This window comes from Mesoplodon bidens (genome assembly GCF_964165515.1).
Source record: "Mesoplodon bidens genome assembly, chromosome: 10".
NCBI classification, from domain to species: domain Eukaryota; kingdom Metazoa; phylum Chordata; class Mammalia; order Artiodactyla; family Ziphiidae; genus Mesoplodon; species Mesoplodon bidens.
Window position 1 is genome coordinate 26,541,593 of NC_138172.1, and position 18,917 is coordinate 26,560,509.

At 41.1% G+C, this 18,917-nt stretch overlaps 1 protein-coding gene across 2 annotated transcripts in view; it reads right to left on the reverse strand.

Annotated features, from left to right (window-relative positions):
• Positions 1–2,994: 2,994 nt before the first annotated feature.
• Positions 2,995–18,917, reverse strand: part of SYNPR (synaptoporin) — a 285,823-nt gene continuing 269,900 nt past the window's right edge. For both annotated transcript variants that reach the window (XM_081245569.1, XM_081245570.1), the window contains 2 exons: positions 8,697–8,888; positions 2,995–4,679 (listed from right to left, as the gene is read on the reverse strand). In XM_081245569.1, coding sequence (XP_081101695.1) covers positions 4,422–4,679; positions 8,697–8,888 — 450 coding nt within the window. In that variant the 3' untranslated portion in view covers positions 2,995–4,421. The remainder of the gene's footprint in view (positions 4,680–8,696; positions 8,889–18,917) is intronic.

Consider the following 18,917-nt stretch of genomic DNA (forward strand, 5'->3'; position numbering starts at 1 on the left):
ATGAAGACATAAATCTTGAACTATAAAACCAAGGATCCAGGGGAGACATGATAGAGTGATGTTTTCCCCTCTCTCTCCCTTGTGGACCTTTCAGAGGCTGTGTGCCTGCTGCCTGATTTCTAATAAGCCACTTTCTGTGTTTCCGAGAGCAGGAGAAGTCATAGCACTGCTCAGCTCAATAATCGGGCGTGTTTTGAGCCTTTGCTATTGTCCTGATGGGGATCTTGGCCGTCCCCTCCCGTTTCCTTTACTCTTTTTTTTTTTTCACCTTGTTTTTTTTTTTATATATATTGAAGTATGGTTGATTTACATCGTTGTGTTGATTTGTGCTGTACAGCAAAGCGATTGTTACACAAATATATACATTCTTTTTTTTTCATATGCTTTTCCATTATGGTTTATCATGGGATACTGAGTATAGTTACCTGTGTTATACAGTAGGACCTTGTTGCTTATCCATTCTATATATAATAGCTTACTTATCTACTTCTGGCCTGCCCCAGGGAGTTGCAGGGCTCAGCCTTCATTCAGGCCTTTTTTTTCTCAGTTTATGTCTCCAGCACATGAATTTTCAAACCCAATAGAAGCTTTTTTCTAGGCTGGTGTTAGAGTTTGAGACTAATCTGCACTGAAGAAGTAAAATACAGTATGATATAAATCTCCACTGGTGCTTCTGTGCTGAAGGGAATGTGATTTAACCTGGAGAGACTTGCATTCCCAGAATACTCGCAAAATCGATTTTCCTTTAGCACTTTTGTTTTTACTCTATTTTGGACCACATTCTCACCATAGTGTGTATATGGGGTTTAAATAGATGGTACTGATCAAACTGTCCTTTTAAAACTTGAAACAGCTGGCAATATGTCTTCCTAGTGGTATGTTTGAAATTGGACGGATACAAGTAAAGATAAGCAAGTTGTAAACAGAAATAGCCAATGTTGAGCCCAGCAGAGATATTAATACACTGAAGAATCTATTTGGAGGGTTCTAATTTCCCTAACACAGTATATTTCCTCCTGAGCTCTGACTCTGGGAAGTGGGGCATCAGCAAGTTGCCTTGAACCCCTTAGTGCCTGTCATGGTGATAAACTGTTACACAGCATGTCTGCTTGAGCAAATCCCACTAGCAATTTTAAGTTGCTAAGCCCTTTGTAGGAATCACAGAGCACAGAGTATACCTAAAAATAACACCTAAAATAAAAATGAGCTGATACCTCAGTCACCTCCGCCTGACTATCACCGACACCACTGATCAGCAAGAATTCCTATTTATTCGTACACTCTGAGATTACCTCTTTTCAAATATCTAATTTAGAACAAGTGTTACTTTTGGAAGGAACACACTTTGGAATCATTTCTTTATAGTCGCATGAGTTAGAAGAGATTCTTGCTTTATATATATATGTCCATCCATCCATCGATCCATCCATTTACAGAAGCATTCATCATTTGACATTCACTAATCAACACAGGTTAGGTGCCAATTGTGTACCAGGCACTGTGTCAAGGGCTTAGGGCTATCTAAACGCAATAAAGTTAATTGAAAGTAAAAATTCAGTTCCTTCGTCCCATTTTAAGTGATTAATAGCCACATGTGGCTAGAGGTTACCATATTGGACAGAAGTTGAATGTCTTTATCATTGTAGAAATTGCTATTGGACAGCACTGCACTAGATTTTAAATCCTGTGTCGATGGAGAATGTGTCAACTTTGTTTACTGCTATATTTTGGGTATTAAGCACATAGTACTTAGCATACGGGTACTCAATAAACACGAATCAATAGATTGTTTAATTGGTGGAGAGGCTGTTTTGTGAGGAGAGTCAGCTCCACTCAAGAAATGAACTGAGGGGCTTCCCTGGTGGCGCAGTGGTTGAGAGTCCACCTGCCGATGCAGGGGACACGGGTTCGTGCCCCGGTCCGGGAAGATCCCACATGCCACGGAGCGGCTGGGCCCGTGAGCCATGGCCGCTGAGCCTGCGCGTCTGGAGCCTGTGCTCTGCAACGGGAGAGGCCACAACAGTGAGAGGCCTGCGTACCGCAAAACAAACAAACAAACAAACAAAAAAACAACTGCTGATTCTGAGGATTTCTCCACTTTGGAGAATTCATGACAGCATGAGAATCAGAGGCCACACTCTGTGCCCTGGACAGTGCTGAAGAAAGCAGTCCAATCCAGCCGCTATCCTGGGAAATCAGAGGTGGATGTGGGGAGAACTCATGCCTGTTCTCCTTCTCCCACTCCCAGCCCACTGCCTAATGGGTGTTAGGTCAAAGCTATTTCCTATCCCCAGGATGTCCTCCACTATATCCCACACCCACCGAGATCTTGTCAAAATGCTGATCTCATCACGTCCCTCCACTGCTTAAATCCTTCAGTGCTTTCCCTTAGCTTCTTTAGGATAAAGACAGAATTCTTGATCTTGGTGCCCAAGCGGGACTCCCCACCTCCCCCAATAAGCAGCGACACCTCTCTCAAAGCCCCCCTCACACATTATGCGCTACATATCCATCCTGTCTCCTGCCATCTGAGAGCTTTGCAAGCCTACTCTCTGCCTGGGATACTCTCCCTTCCACCATGTCCTTGTAAAATTCTGCACTGTCTTGAGGCAGATTCAAGCTCCTTGACTTTCCCCTAAGCAGCTTGAGTCCCCCTGATAAGCATTCTCATGGAATCCTGTGTCTTTGTTGCACACAGTGTAACTGGGGTATGATTATTTTACTGTCTGTCTCCTCAATAGAATGTAAGCTTCCTGAGGTGGGGCGTGTTTCTGCTTTCACTGTTATATCCCCAGTGCCTGGCAGAGCAGTGGGGATACAGGAGGTCCTGGAATGACGGAATCAATGAATGAACAGCCCTGGTCTCATAAAGCAAGGTCAGGGTGAGAGACTGGAAAGACTGTGCACTTATCCTTTGTTCTCTCATTGTTCAAGCTCACCAGGTTCTATTGCTGTAATTCTCCATTATCCAGCCAGCACTGTATGCAATAACTTTATTAAGGTCAAAGAGATATCACAACACAGATTTATCCAACAGGATCCAGAAATGGTTTATACATATCATCTAAGACACACAGCCGCTTTGGGCTAAAATATTTCCAACATCACAGATCACACAATGAGTTTATACATCAATAACGACTTTTATCTGGAAATACAGATGCTCAGCTTGCTCTCACTGTTGGGCCCTGGCATTTCAATTGAGTTAAAACAAAGAGGCGAAGATTAACATTTTCTTGATAATGAATACATTCTGGGGAATATTTAATGAGAGATATTTAATATTTAATGCAGAGAGGAAGTCATTTTTAATTTATGGGTAACATTCAAATCAGACTTTGTAAGTTGAGCCGAGACTTGAGAATTTTTAATAATTGGATTTAGGACATATTAACTTTACAAATATACAGGATTTACAAGTTTAGCTGATAGTTTAGGTTCCACAGACTATCCTTCATAAATTAACATGTTAGCACAATACCTTAACTATGGTGTCTGATACCTACATCTCCATTATTCTAAGGAAACAAAACTCCATCCACACTCATAGTTATTGGGCCCATTGTTCATGGTCCATAGAATAAAAGCCACAAAACACCATAGAAAGTTACAAGAATGTAAATATTTAGCTAACTAAATCGAATAAATATTGGGCAATTTCCATCTACAACACTGAATATCTACTAATCAGGGAAAAACAAAAACCCCAAACCTTAGTTACTATGCATTCAGAATTGGATAAAGCCAGAGAGACAAATTTGCAAGTATACAAAGTAGTGAATATATTTCTTTAAACATCCATTTAACAGATTCGTGGTACAAACTGGAAAATTTTCATAAATACAGTTCAAATGTTCATTTTGTGAGAAAATGCTTATTCATGCACTAAATCATATGAACACTGATTCATCAAATAAAAAGAATACAGAGTAATTGTCTGAAAGCAATACTTAGAGACTCACAATTCTACAGGGTCTGCAACTAAAAAATAATAATGCATGCACGTTGTGATGCACCAAACAGTATTAGAGAAATCATTAAAATGGCTTTCACATCAAAAACCATAAGAAAACTCAATGCTGTTTAACTTACTTTATGCATATTACATACCAGAGACTTTAAGCTACAAAATGCTTCTACTATCTCAACACGCATACAAAACGACCATAAAAGTATCTGTGTATATAACAAGGTACTCTCCAATTAGCCATCTTGATGAATCATGTATCTCCTCATGTCATCTCATCTCTAAATACCATTCATCACGACCCAGGCCTTTCTGCTTTAATGAAGACTACAGATCTCTTATTTACATTCAACACTCCCTGAATTAATAACTGATTGAAACTCTTAAAAAATTCTCCTGCCACTGACATGGAAGGTGGTGAGGCTGTCTTTGGAAGAATGCCAACACTACCCTGTTAAATCTGATTGGTAAAAGAAGCAGGGCCACCGGGCTGTTGGCCAAACTCATCCGAGGATGGCCCCAAACTCGCCTGCTGGTTGTACCCACTGCTTGATCCATAGCTGTCGTGGTTGTACCCGCCTTGGTTATAGCTACTGGAGTGTCTCTCCACTGGGTCTGAAAGATATCTCTGGCTCGAGGAATGCCAGCCGGTCTCCTTGAAAACAAACCAGATGTTTCCAGCCCAGAGAATAAAGTTCAAGAATCCAAAGACCTGAAGGAGGATCAAAGCAAGTGAGTTGATAGACTGGACAGAAACCCCAGAAAAATCTCAGTTTCAGAAAAATCCTTCACAACACAAAAGGTCACTTTTCACCTCAATGTGGAGGCCTCTTCCAATTTCACATTTGGAGTCACTGTTTCATTTAGAATATCTGACTTTTCATGAAGGCTTGCTACAATACATGTTAGGCACTGCATAAAAGGCTTTATGTATATCCATTCATTTAGGCAAAGAAGGTGCTATTATTACACCCATATTAAAGATGTGAAAACTGAGGTTCAGCAAAGATAAGGATATTATTCAAGGTCACATGGCGTGGTTAGTAGTAGACCTGGGACAAGCCCTGTTCCATCTAACTCCATAGACAGAGCGCCTACCTAATCCATCACTACCTCCCCAGATGAGGTAATCCTCATGGTGTGTAAGGTATCTTCAGGGGACACAGGGTTGAGTATTTTCATTTTAATGATGGTGCATTAATTTATAAGGTTACCTTCACTTTAATGCTAGAGTTACTACTTTTCCATTTATTGAAATGATATAAATAAAACAAGTCAACCTAAAAAGTATGGAGTAAGCAATGGTACAGGTGGAATGCAGACAAGCACACGCATGGCAGTGTACACAGAGGTTGGGCTTCTTTGAATAATTGTACTTTCTGTGCCTCTCACAGTCAGAAGTGAATGCCCAAACCACACTCTGAATAAAGTTCAGGTTGCAGAGAGGTATGAAATGTTTTCTCAAGAACTGAATGTGAGACTTTCCAATGGAAACTCCTCTCACTCTCTAGAAGGGTGTCCTCGGTGAGCCAGAGGACCGGGTGTCACTTCCCTGGGGCCTAAGTGTTTGACGGAAGCAGAACTGTTTGCTTCTGTAAGTGGCCCAAACAGAACAGTTGTTCTGCAGCCTCTTCCAAGGCGGACTGGTTGACTGGGAATTAAGCAAGGCAGTCAGTTTTAACAGCCCTCCTTTTGGAGACAGACAATGATAGTGTGACACAAAGCTGTGATGACATTAAAGTATATTTAATAGCCACTCCAGCACGATGCTGACCAAACAAAATGGACTTGGGCAGAGGCCATAGCTCTGGAGTAGGCTTCTAGAAGTCCCTTGCAGTGTTAAAATAATTTATCCCTTATTTGTTGGATGGTGGGATGCTTCAGAGTGCCCTGGGGGTGGGAGTGGCAGGCTAGGTAGTCAAGATGAGGGACTTTGGGGGCTTGAAACATGGGCTCCAAGCTTCAAAATTTTAGCAGCAAGTGGATCAGGACACACTACCTGAATCTCAGTCTTGGAGCCATCCCCTCTGGCTTTGGAATTCGAGTGGCCTGGGCTCTGCAATTTTTTGCTTTATGATTCTGGACAAGGCAGTTAGCCTCTCTGAACATCAGCATTTTAAAAAATTCTATGAAATGACGACACTTATTCCTTCCTTGGGAGATAGTTGTGAGGATTAAAGAGGATGTGTGTGAAGCAGCTAGACAGTGCTGGACACGTTAGTAAATGCTTACTGATTGCTAAGCTATGCTATGAATCACTTTCTAAAATATTTCCATGAATTGTATTCAGTTGACTCTTTTGCTGAGGCATAAACTGAAGCAGGGCTTTGAGGCCATATTCTTGAGGTGTCAAGAGCCAAAACTGAGCATCTAGGCGGCTAACCAATCTCATTGAAGACTGGGTTATCCAGACCTCCCTCCCTCCCTTCCTTCTTCTCTCTCCCCATCCCATCTTCTCTCTCCCCATCCCATCCTTTTTTCTTCCTTTAACCTTAACTGAGATTTATTTAACATAATTTTGTGCCATGCTCTAGGCTCCTTGCTGAGGGAGATACAAAACACAAATAAGGTACTTATAGTATAATAGTTGCATGATCAAAATGAATTACGTAATCCCTGACACAACTCTAATGGACATACAGGACGTTTTAACCATGTGTACAATAACTAGGATATTTTCCATCAAAGGGGAGAGCTTGATTAAATTACACCTCTGAAAGTATAGGTTGATATATGAGTAGAAAAAATGATCTTGGAATCTTTTCAGATATGAGGGATGGCTCTGCCCAGGACTGTTTTCTATTCCTTGGTCCCTCCCTTTCCCCTTATGCCTCTTTGTTTCTAAAAGGGATGCTCCAGAAGAGCCTAGAAATTAGGGAAATGCAACTTAAAAGTAAGTACATAAACAAGGCATTGCCATGGGCCTATTTAAGGAGCGGTGATGTCTTTATCGTCATCACAGAGGTATCACAGATCTCTTGCCTGGCACATTTTAGGGGCACATGAGCCCTCGAATTTGTTCTTGCCATTCTGTTGCAACTGAAATCAGAGTAGGGATTTTGATTCTAGCCTAGATGTGGGACAACAGAAAGAGAGACTGAAAAACACAGTACATAACATGAGAAAGAATGGAGAGAAGACATCTAGATTATCTGAGGACATGTACCAGCATTGCTTCCGTGAAGCTGGAGGAACAGAAGTAGAAATTATGGATGGTTCATCCGTTTCTGCTACTTGTGACCCAACCATTATACCCCATATAGACATTGGTACCAGCAGTGGGATACAAAGAATGGATTTGAGGGATACAAAGACTGTTTTGCTTTAGCCAGTTTAAATGGAGTTTTCTGCCACTAGGAACTGGAGCACACAAACATAGATCCAGAACGAAAACAGCACCAGACCTGCCCTTCCACACACAACGTGATTTGCTTTCCATCCACACTTCTTTTGATTTTTAAGACATACGTCACATTGTTTCTCATTCAAAATTTGCATCTCCTAGTCTAAACTTATTAGAGACATCAGAAGCAGAATTAAATGGACTGTGCAGGATGTCATAATTTACTAGAAGAACTAACAAACACACTGAATGATTTTATCTTTGTTCTTAGATTCTGAGATCAGGGTTATAATAACTTTTATTAAGCACTGCCTGTAAACAAACTACAGAAGTAGTAGAATGTATTTTAATGTACACCTCAAAGTATTCATCTATAGCTGTGGCCAGAAGTAAATAAAAATTACTGTGACACCCTAATATATAGTTTATTTCAATGTTTACTATCTTATTACTAAGGCAAGATTCACAGTCAAATCACCAGCAGCTGATTAGCCACCCTTTTCCCCTTCTTAAATGCCTTCTCAGATTAAATTCCAGGAAGTTGTAGAAACATAAGTTAACCTTGAAGCAAAGATAATTAATTTTTAAGGGTGGCTAAAGAATGTCGATCCTTTATCAAACACTCCTTTATCAAACACTGAGCCCTCTATTATTTGATAACTACTGCTTTTTGCTGCTACTATAGCTTCTGTTTCTCAGATACAGTTTCTTTCTTTGGAGTAACACAAGTTCTTAGACTCATAAAATAAGAATCCAATTTAGTGGCCTTGCTATCTGTCAGGTGTTCTGTCTCCCTGTAAGAGCCATACACTTGATGATAATATTTGACTGTTCAACTAATACAGTTCGGCTTTTCCAAAGTTATCAAGCAACTAAACCAGAAGCATGGAGAAGATTAAAAAAATTACCATACTATTATAGGTATTTTTTTATACTTTGCATTTCTATCTGTACCCTACTGGGTCTGCGCATTTTTCTCTAGACAATCAACTGGGTGTATTCTGACTATGTGTGGCTGGAACAGTGTTTTCTTCCCAGGAAACCTCTATGCCATCAAATATTCCTTGTAACTTCCGGCAGACTTCAGACTTAAAGTTTAGATTTTATATCTGCTTCTGGCTTAGAATTCTGACTTGACTGTCATCCAAGCAACAGCTGCCAGTACCTGCTGGGCTCTTATTAAGAACTCTTTAATTGGCAGCATTAAAGTCTATGGGTAGAAAACTGGAAGGCCAAAGGATCATCTTGCCTGTGGAGTGAACTATCACCTTTTAGACTGGACTCATTTCAGAGGCAAAAATTCCCCAGAAGACTCCTGAGATGTTTTTCTGATTCCTGTGACTGGCAAACAAAGATCTGGAAGGTAAAGCATAGAGGGAAACATACCACAGAAGTGTTTAGGCTGGACATCACAGGGCTGTGGACAGCCATGCATTTGTTGGACGGCTGTTTGCAAGCTGACATCAGTAACAATACTTCTTTGGGATCCGTAGCAACCTTGACATCAGACAGCCCTTTTGCCCAAGCTGATGAACCCACCAACCACAAGAAAGAAAAGACTACAGTGACGATGAAGTCCTACAGAGACAGAAAGATAAAACAGGAAGAGAAAAGTGAGTTCTAGAAACAAATTGATTCGTTTATACAACTCTTTGGTTTGCCTTTTTTTTTTATTAGTTTCTGCTTTATAACAAAGTGAATCAGTTATACATATACATCTGTTCCCATATCCCCTCCCTCTTGCGTCTCCCTCCCTCCCACCCTCCCTATCTCACCCCTCCAGGCAGTCACAAAGCACCGAGCTGATCTCCCTGTGCTATGCGGCTGCTTCCCACTATCTATCTACCTTAGGTTTCGTAGTGTATATATGTCCATGCCTCTCTCTCGCTTTGTCACAGCTTACCCTTCCCCCTCCCCATATCCTCAAGTCCATTCTCTAGTAGGTCTGTGTCTTTATTCCTGTTTTACCCCTAGGTTCTTCATGACATTTTTTTTTCTTAAATTCCATATATATGTGTTAGCATATGGTATTTGTCTTTCTCTTTCTGACTTACTTCACTCTGTATGACAGACTCTAGGTCTATCCACCTCATTACAAATGGCTCAATTTCGTTTCTTTTTGTGGCTGAGTAATATTCCATTGTATATATGTGCCACATCTTCTTTATCCATTCATCCGATGATGGACACTTAGGTTGTTTCCATCTCCGGGCTGTTGTGAATAGAGCTGCAATGAACATTTTGGTACATGTCTCTTTTTTTTTTTTTTTTTTTTTTGCGGTATGCGGGCCTCTCACTGTCGCGGCCCCTCCTGTTGCGGAGCACAGGCTCCGGACACGCAGGCTCAGCGGCCATGGCTCACGGGCCCAGCCGCTCCGCGGCATATGGGATCCTCCCGGACCGGGGCACGAACCCGTATCCCCTGCATCGGCAGGCGGACTCTCAACCACTGCGCCACCAGGGAGGCCCCATGTCTCTTTTTGAATTATGGTTTTCTCAGGGTATATGCCTAGTAGTGGGATTGCTGGGTCATATGGTAGTTCTATTTGTAGTTTTTTAAGGAACCTCCATACTGTTCTCCATAGTGGCTGTACCAATTCACAATCCCACCAGCAGTGCGAGAGTGTTCCCTTTTCTCCACACCCTCTCCAGCATTTAGTTTCTAGATTTTTTGATGATGGCCATTCTGACTGGTGTGAGATGATATCTCATTGTAGTTTTGATTTGCATTTCTCTAACGATTAATGATGTTGAGCATTCTTTCATGCGTTTGTTGGCAGTCTGTATATCTTCTTTGGAGAAATGTCTATTTAGGTCTTCTGCCCATTTTTGGATTGAGTTGTTTGGTTTTTTTGCTATTGAGCTGCATGAGCTGCTTATAAATTTTGGAGATTAATCTTTTGTCAGTTGCTTCATTTGAAAATATTTTCTCCCTGGTTTGCCTTTTGAAAAATTCCAAGGCCCCATAGCATTGGAACCATGTTGAGAAACGAATAAAAGAAAGTTTTGTGATACTGTATTTATATTTCTAGAAAATAGACTTATTAAAATCACAATAGTAATAACTTTTCCTGAGCACTTATTATGTGAAGTATTATTCCAAGTTTACATGTATTAATTCATTTAATTCTAACAACAGCACTATGAAATAGATGCGAATCCTGTCCCCATTTTACAGTTGAGGAAACTGAGGCACGAAGAGGTTAAAAAAGATTCTCAGAGTCATGAGTTAGTAAGTTGGGGGGCCAGGATTCTAAGCCTGGCCGTCTGCTTCCAGGACCAGTGAGCTTGACTATTCTATACTGCTTTTCATGTCTGCTTTAAGGAACATTCATGTTTTTATTTAAAACAAGTACATTAAGAAAGTTAAAAAGATTGAGGTCCTGCTTAAGTTAAATATGACACAATAGAAATGAATCACTTTGCATAAACAAACTTTATGGCTGAAGTCAGGATCTATGTCCTTGGAGTAAATATGTTATTTTGGGGAGCTAATGCAACCCTTTCCCCACCTAGTACCATTTTATACAGAGGGATGGTATACTGTACTAAGGTATCTCATAGGAGTTAAAAGCTCAGTCTGTAATCTACAGGCCTGGAGTTGAACCCTGACTTTGCTGCTTACTAGCTGTGTCCTTAGGCACTTTGCTAAACTATTAATACTTGAAGCCTCAATTTAACCCTCTGTCAACTGGGATAATAACAGTATCTGTCCCATTGGATGGTGGTGAGGAGTGAAAATGTGTATGTTTGCCTCTTTCCCCCAGTAAGCTGTCAGCTCCATGAGGGCAGGGCCTTTGTCTCTTTTGCTTATTGTTGGGTATTGGCAGAAGAGGTACCAGCAGCATTTGTTGAGAAAATAAATGAAAGAATAAATGAGTATACAAAATGGTCCCAACTGGGTTCTATACATTTCTGTATAGGAGCTTATCAGGTGGTAATGGAAGGATGAAAGATGACTTTTGTTTTATACAAACCTGTATATTTTAAAACATATTTTATAATTAGACCAAATAAAAACAGCACGGCAATGTGATCAAGGCACTGATTGATTATATCAATGGCTCGCCCAGACAGAACTGCAGGTGGCCCTGTTTGTCCTTACAGCAGCACCCGGATTTATAATTAGACCAAATAATAAATGTCATTAGAATTGAGAGTTTTAGCATCAAAGTTTCAGAAAGCGGCCTCAAGCCAAGTTTTCTATACCTGAGCAAAGTGTGACAATTTGGCAACTATGTCAAAATTCTAGCTAGAGTATAAATTAGCCTCAACTTTTTTTGGGTCTTTTGCTAAGCCTAAGTTTGAAGCTACATTCAGGGAGAGATGTGGGAGCAAAGCCCTGACCCCACTTTCCTCCCATTCTTTAATCTACCAAACCAGGTTCATTTTGCCCAATGCTCAGCAAGCCAAAACCCCGACAGGCCTAGGACTGCAGCATAGAAAAGATTTTTTTCCGTGACAGAGCCAAGCACAGGAATGGAAGAACAAATCTCACACGCACCCCCCAGAAGGCGAGGGGCTGGTGGGTGGTGGGGTATGTATGGGATGAGGAACAAAGCAGCAGGGCGGGCAGAGGCGTGCGGGGCGTGGGGAAAGGTGACTGGAAGAAGGTGCAGGAATCCTCATTCTGCCCAGGCGTAACGAGGCTACAGGCCTCTGCACGTGGCGTTTTCGACCCTCTGACATCAAAAGGTCACCTAGAGGACACTGGCGCATGACCAGTTGAAGGGCTGTTGGTCCCCATCCTCTCTTGACCAGCTCATCTGGAACTAGACACAGTTGACTCCAAGTTCCTTCTGCCTGGAGGACAGGCAAGTCTTAAAACAACCTTGATTAAGGAAGGCAGGTGAAATGGATTTAACCCAGGGTTTCCTTCCAATTGGCCAAACCCAATTAGAACCCCATGTGATCCATGCAAGTCACCTCTTGGACACAGAACATGGTGGACAAGGCAGAGCGTCCATCAAAAGCTGTCCCAAACTAGTGGCTGTCTTAGGAAACAGCTGCTGTCACATTTAGAGTGCTTCCCATATGCCAGGCACTCTGCTAACCACTTACAGACATCATTAGCCTTACAGCGAGGTACTGAGGTTAGCCCTGCTTTTCTTAGGAGGAAACTGAAACACAGACGGGTCAAATACTTTCCTTATAACTAGTGCCTGGCTTGACAACTGTGCCGTATCATGAGCTCACCCTCACCCTCAGTGTAGCTGCTTTCACTTTGCTAAGTCAGCTTTCAGGAATACCAGAATGAAGCTGTGAATCAGGAAACACAGAAATCAAACAGCAAGATAGAAGCTCAGCTCACAGAAGAGCTTTGGGTTTTTCGAAGAGAGTATCGCTAAGCAGTGGCTGGATGGGATAACTTTCTGGGTCCACTCACAGATTTATTTCATTATTTCATTTGGAACACTAATAAAAGTGACATTTGACTTCTAGAGAATGTCTAGTTTTTAACACACTATGGCAGAAGATCATTTGATCTTCACAATAACTGCATGAGGGCGAATACAATTATACCCAGTTGAATGCTGAATAATAAACACACTACAAAATGACTTATCTGGAAGGCCTATGAATTGTTGTGTAGAGGGAGCTTTGGGCTTCTCTTTACTACCTGCTTAATCCATGCCCAAGAAGGATGCATGTTGACATTGGTCAGGACCAAGAGGGAAGTTTGAGTGGGAGGCGGGGAAGCTTGTTTATTGGGAATTTTGGTGGCCCACATGTCTGCTGAGGCTATCAGCTTTCTGCACTTGCTTACCTGTAATTCTCTCCCTCTAAGAAAGCCAAGCAATGAACAGAGTGAGACCCAGGGGTAAAAAGATCTAGGATGGATCTGCTTATATACCTAAATGTTGGCAGAAGAGTATTCCTGCCTTTCTGGACCCTTGAACTCTACAGGTTTGTAAGCCTAGGGAAACAACCAGGGATGCTAGTGTTTCCAGGTGAGTTGCTAGCTTATGTAGAAAATGACACTCTTTCCAAATAGTTGGATACAGGTTTTGACACATCTACCAGAGTGTACAGAAACAAGTAAGATGCCCAAGTCTTAGACCAGAGGTGAGGCAACTGCTGAAACCAGTTTAGATGTCTTAAAAATAATTGGGAAAAATCATACTTGTAGAGTTAGTCAAGGATAAGTCTGGAGATTTAGAGATGCTTATTGAGCATCTTATCAACCTTTTTTATTTTTATGTATTATTTAGCATTTCTAAAATATTTTTGGGCCTGCCATTGAAGCAACTAGATGAAAATACTAAGGTTTAAACAATTAACCAGCTTTGTCTACTTAACGTGAAACATCTGGGCATAGTAAACATATCTAGAAAACACCAGATGTCAGGCGGCATATAGATGAAACATCTGGAGGAAATGTAGTATATAGGAGACATGGTGGGAGGCTTGAGGTCAAAAGCAGCCCGATTTGAACTTCACTCACACGTACCTTGGACTACAATGTTCTTTCAATGTGTGAACAGACAGATAGGTAGACAGACAGATATGACTTGGGAGTCATATATATGTGATGGCACACACACACGTTTAAAAAAACAGATGACACACAGCTACTTTTTTTCCTCCATACAATGGCAAACAGTAGAGACATGGAGAGTTAAAATATCAGGCAACCCAAAGTAATTTCTTAAACTGTCTAAAAATTTAAGTTGCCCCACCGCCAACCTATATTTAAGAATGGATACGTTTTATAGGAAATCATTTCAAGTAAGCTACACTGAGAAATTGTGACTCAGAAAATGCAAGCAGACCTTTCAGGGGCCACCTTCCGAAACAAGTCAGCTCCTTTTTGAACCCTGCTCTGTGCTCTCTTGCTGTCACCTTCCCTGAAACTGAAAAAAAAATGCTTCTCTGGAATTACATAATATTAGAGTGGGAAGGAACTGCTAAGGAGATAAATCCAGGCTGTCAAATACTCCTTTGAAAACATAATCCTATTATTAACTTACTATTCTACACTTACTGATATCTCCAGATAGGACATGGGAGAATTGATATGCATGGCTGGAAATAATACACAGACTTAGAATTCTCTGGGCTTCAGGGTTGACATCTGTAACATGGCATAGGAGTGCCTACCTTACAGGATTGGTGTGAGAATTAAAATTAAATACAAATGTTAATCATGGAGACTGGAGTATTTTCATTGTTGCATTTATGAAGGTGGTAAAGATGCTGTAACCTTCAAGAGACATGGCCTGATTATGTCATGGTCAGTGATATTTGACAATGAATTCAGCTGTAATGACTTGCTTTCCCCCGCCTCCACTCTGTATTCTGATGTTCTTTCAAAAACAGATTCACTCTGCTGAGGTTAAATTCATATGGCCAAAACTTTGTATTTTCTTAATACAGTCTAAAGTTCGAGTCAGTGGTTCTTTGTGGATAGAGCTTCAAACCTATTTGGCAACGACCAGGAGTGTGCCTGTCCGTGTGTGTGTGCGTGTGTGTGAATATATCATCCGGTTACAATACATGATAGAAAAGAACTGGGATAATTGTGTTAAGACACGAAAGGCCATTTGAAGAAGAAGTTCTGCCTGGGATACGTTGGTCACTGCTACATTCTCAGAAGGCACACAGTATGTGCTATTTAAATTCTGTTCATATGTTGACCTCATTCACTGGAATGTAAGTTCCTTGGGGATGAAACCGTCTTAGACACCTGTGTCCCTGTGCCTAGCCAAACGTCTGGCGTGACTTCTCATCTATACCCACTGAATGCAAGAAGAAAGGGTAGAGACTTCACATTTGGCAGTCACCCAAAGTGGAAATCATTTGAATTTCAAAAATTTCACGTTTTGTAAATTATTTCAAAGATATAAGAAACTCCTAACACTGGCTGCCTATAAAAAATTACATGACTGGAAGAAAGGGATGGAAGAAGGGTTTGGGGGGTTTGTTTTTATTATTTTTCTTTATATCTATCCCCCCGTATACTCTTTCAGGCTTTGAAAACTTTAGTATAATTTTAGAATAGGCATATTTTACTGGATTTGACCTTCGGCAATTGTGAGAAACTTTCTGTTTAGGGGAATGATTATGATTATATTTCACACTTCCCTCCCACCGACATTTTTTTTTTTTTTTTTGCAAGTGAGCAAGCGGTGTTAGCACAGTTAGGTTCATGAAAAGAGCTGCTATTTTTCAAGCATTCCTTCTGCCTTCCTAGAATTGAAGACCCATTATTCTGTCATATATCAACCCATCTGTCAGCCTGCAACAGATGGTTAAAATGAAGAACTTCTAAAATACCAACGAGGAAATTATCCTGCACTTCACCATCCACAGCTTAAATTCAGCCTGACTTAAGAAAATTCCTTCGCCACTTCCCCGCTCATCATACAAAGTGAAAACGAGGGAAAATACTACATTTGAATTACAAATTAGAAGTCATTTCTCGAGAGGATGGTTATTGGATTCATCGATGCTGGCTTCACTCTGCCAGTTGGGGAGAAGACAGACCTGGGTTCGAGTCTCAGTTATGCTGGTTCTCAGTTGCGTAGCCTTTGGTAGCTTATTTGACCTTGTGGGTCCTTATTTCCTTAACTGAAATAGTAGACAGTTAATGGCCTGTCTTAGAGAGTTACTGCGGGAATGAAAAACGTATGGCTAATCTGTGGGACAATACCTTGCACAACTAGGTACCCAATAAATGATAGGTATTATTATTTTCATCATCAGTTCTTCCTTCTGTTCTTAGCCTATTTCTCATAAGTCTATTCCAGATGGAAGATTCTGTGTCTCTGGCAGGCAAGATTTGAGCAGGTGCCTAAGGACAGAAGGAAGGCAAACATGAAAAAGTGGCAAGGTGTGGATGAATCTGAGTGTGTGTCTGTCTGTAATGTGTGCTGCGTGCATAGTGTAACTCATGGAAACACGGTGTTGTTGTTTGGTGTGTGTTTGAGGAGAATGAACAGGCAGATGCGTGGAATTGAAATGTCATTGCCTTCTGCAGGAATCCGTCTTTTGTAAGCCTGAGGGGACCAGGGACTTCTGCCCAACCACTCCCCCAAAGAGTCATCATATGTTTTCTTGGTTTTCGTTTTCAGTCTGGATGAAATAAATATTTGTGATTTATACCCTGTCGAGGCATAAATATTAATGGAATCCTAACTTATGTTTCTGGCTTTATTTAGCTGATTCCACTTATTTTTGTCAGTTCTATCATATTCCCAACATATAACTGTTAGAATGTAACACTCACAGTTTTTTTTGCAGTGGGAGTTTTGGGGAGGATAGCTTCCTTTTCCCCAATGCTATTCTTTTCTAAGTGCCAATGTGCGTGATAAGAGAGAATGGCAGGCCTGAAAGCTCTGAGAAGCAAGGTGTGTCCAAGAGCAGCGCTTCTCCACTTTAGGTGCCACGGATCACCTGGGTATCTTGTTGAGACGTGGATTCTGATTCTGGTTCAGTAGGTCTGGCGTAGGTCTGAGAGTCTGTACCTCTAACAAGCTTCCAAGTGATGCCAGGGCTGCTGATCCAGGGACCAACTTTGAGAAGCAGGGCCCTAGTCTATGTGGAAACTTCCTCCCTAAAAGCGGCCCAGTCCACACCAGAATCCACTGCTCTCCACTCCTGCTCTCAAGGGCTTTCCCGCTATTTTGCACACATCGCCACCTTGCCTCACTTTCATATAGGTAGGTCTTGTTTTCCCACTTCAATTTTAAGATTACTTTCTTCTTATTTTCTCTCTTCCAGCATTTACTGAGTAATTTCTATCCACCAGGCACTGTGCTGAGTGTTAACCTCATTTAATTCTCAGTGATAAGGTAGGTACTATTATTACCATCAGTGAACAACTGAGAATATAGAGGTACAGTGAGTTGAAAGAAATTGCCCAAGGTCACCCAGCAAGCAGGGTCACCCAGGACGTATACACAGTTTGACTCCAGAGCCTGGGCCCTCAACCATTATGGCTTTGCTAAGATTATGTCTTATTGAAACTGTGTCAAATATATTTTTATACCTACTGCCACACCTAGTCCAGTATTATTTTTGATAGATATAAGCAGAGAGAGCTAAAATCTGTTATACAAATAAAGAAGAAACACGTATGCTCTTTTTTCCTTTTTTTCCTTTTGGCTTCCCAAACTGATGGCTTAATGAAACCTGTGGAGCTGAGTATCAGGGGATTAGGACTAACATTATCATACGAAAGTCCAATAATAGGCACTTAGCTAAAACTGCATATTATTAGAATCTGGTGTCGAGAAGTTATGTTATGTGGACACAATGTGACCTATGGTATATTAAAATCTGCTATAATGAGGTCTCATTATATACCACATTGTATCCTGTTGATGAGAGGAAGAAATGAGCTGTTAAAAAAGTGAAGGTTCTACATAAGATATTCTTAGTCACAAAGAGGACCCTGATTCCACACAAATTTGCAGAAATTAGTTGAAGATGTAATAATCTCACACCAGTTTGCAGAGCTGTCCCTGCTAAGTGCCGCTCATAATATTCTTTTCTTAAAAAGAAAAAATCTGGACTTCCCTGGTGGCGCAGTGGTTGGGGGTCCGCCTGCCGATGCAGGGGACACGGGTTCGTTCCCCGGTCCGGGAAGATCCCACATGCCGCGGAGCGGCTGGGCCCGTGAGCCATGGCCACTGAGCCTGCGCGTCCGGAGCTTGTGCTCCTTAAAGGGAGAGACCACCACAGTGAGAGGCCCGCGTACCGCAAAAAAAAAAAAAAAAAAGAAAAAAAAAAAAGAAAAAATCTTTTCCACTATTACAAAAATGAAGCCAAATAGAAAGTGAGTTTTTATTTTGGAGCACAAAGAAAGCTGCACCCTGTTCTGGAAGTAAGTATATAACACCCTGGTTCCAGATTTCAGGAACCACCCTCATTCCATTTATGCACCCGTGGCAAACAGTATTGAAACTAGCGGAAAACACCTGGGAAATAAACATTTTGCAGGTACCTTGTTTTGATGATTTGGAGAGAATCTGAAAGCTAAATTACGGTACCTGTTAAAGTAACTGTGTGTAGTTTAAGGTAAAAAGAAATCCACACTTGCAATAATAATAACCTTTTAAAATGTGTTGGAAATATGAGTTGAATCATGCACAATTAGAGATGGAGTCTAAGATTTTTTTGTAATGAGAAAAATCACCAAGAGTGGAAATAATCTTTGATAAACCTTTCAAGTCTCCCACACTGAGGGCTGTCCTAGCTGTTGTGTATGAATAAGGTTGTGGGCTTGTGTTTGGAGGCCATGTATGAAACATACGGAGCTCTGAGCCCTGGAATTGCTTCCGTTGAGGGAGATGCTCCCACTGAGATGGACCATATTGCTGTGTTGATGCTTTTTGGTTGGATGGAAGACCAAGTGCCTACAAGTTGGAAATGTTTTATGTTTCTATATATCTTTCTTATATGTGGGCACGTTTTGTTAGTTTTTGTCTTTTTTTGTTTTTGAATTGATCATTGAATGATCCTATGTCAGATGCACATACAGTGCACTCTGCTATGTTGTGGGCTTGGAATGGCCATCAGGTCTTTTTGTCTGTTTGGTTTTGTTTTAGTGACAACTCCCTGCCCCTACCTTACCCAAAGGTTTCAAAACAATGGTTCCCAACC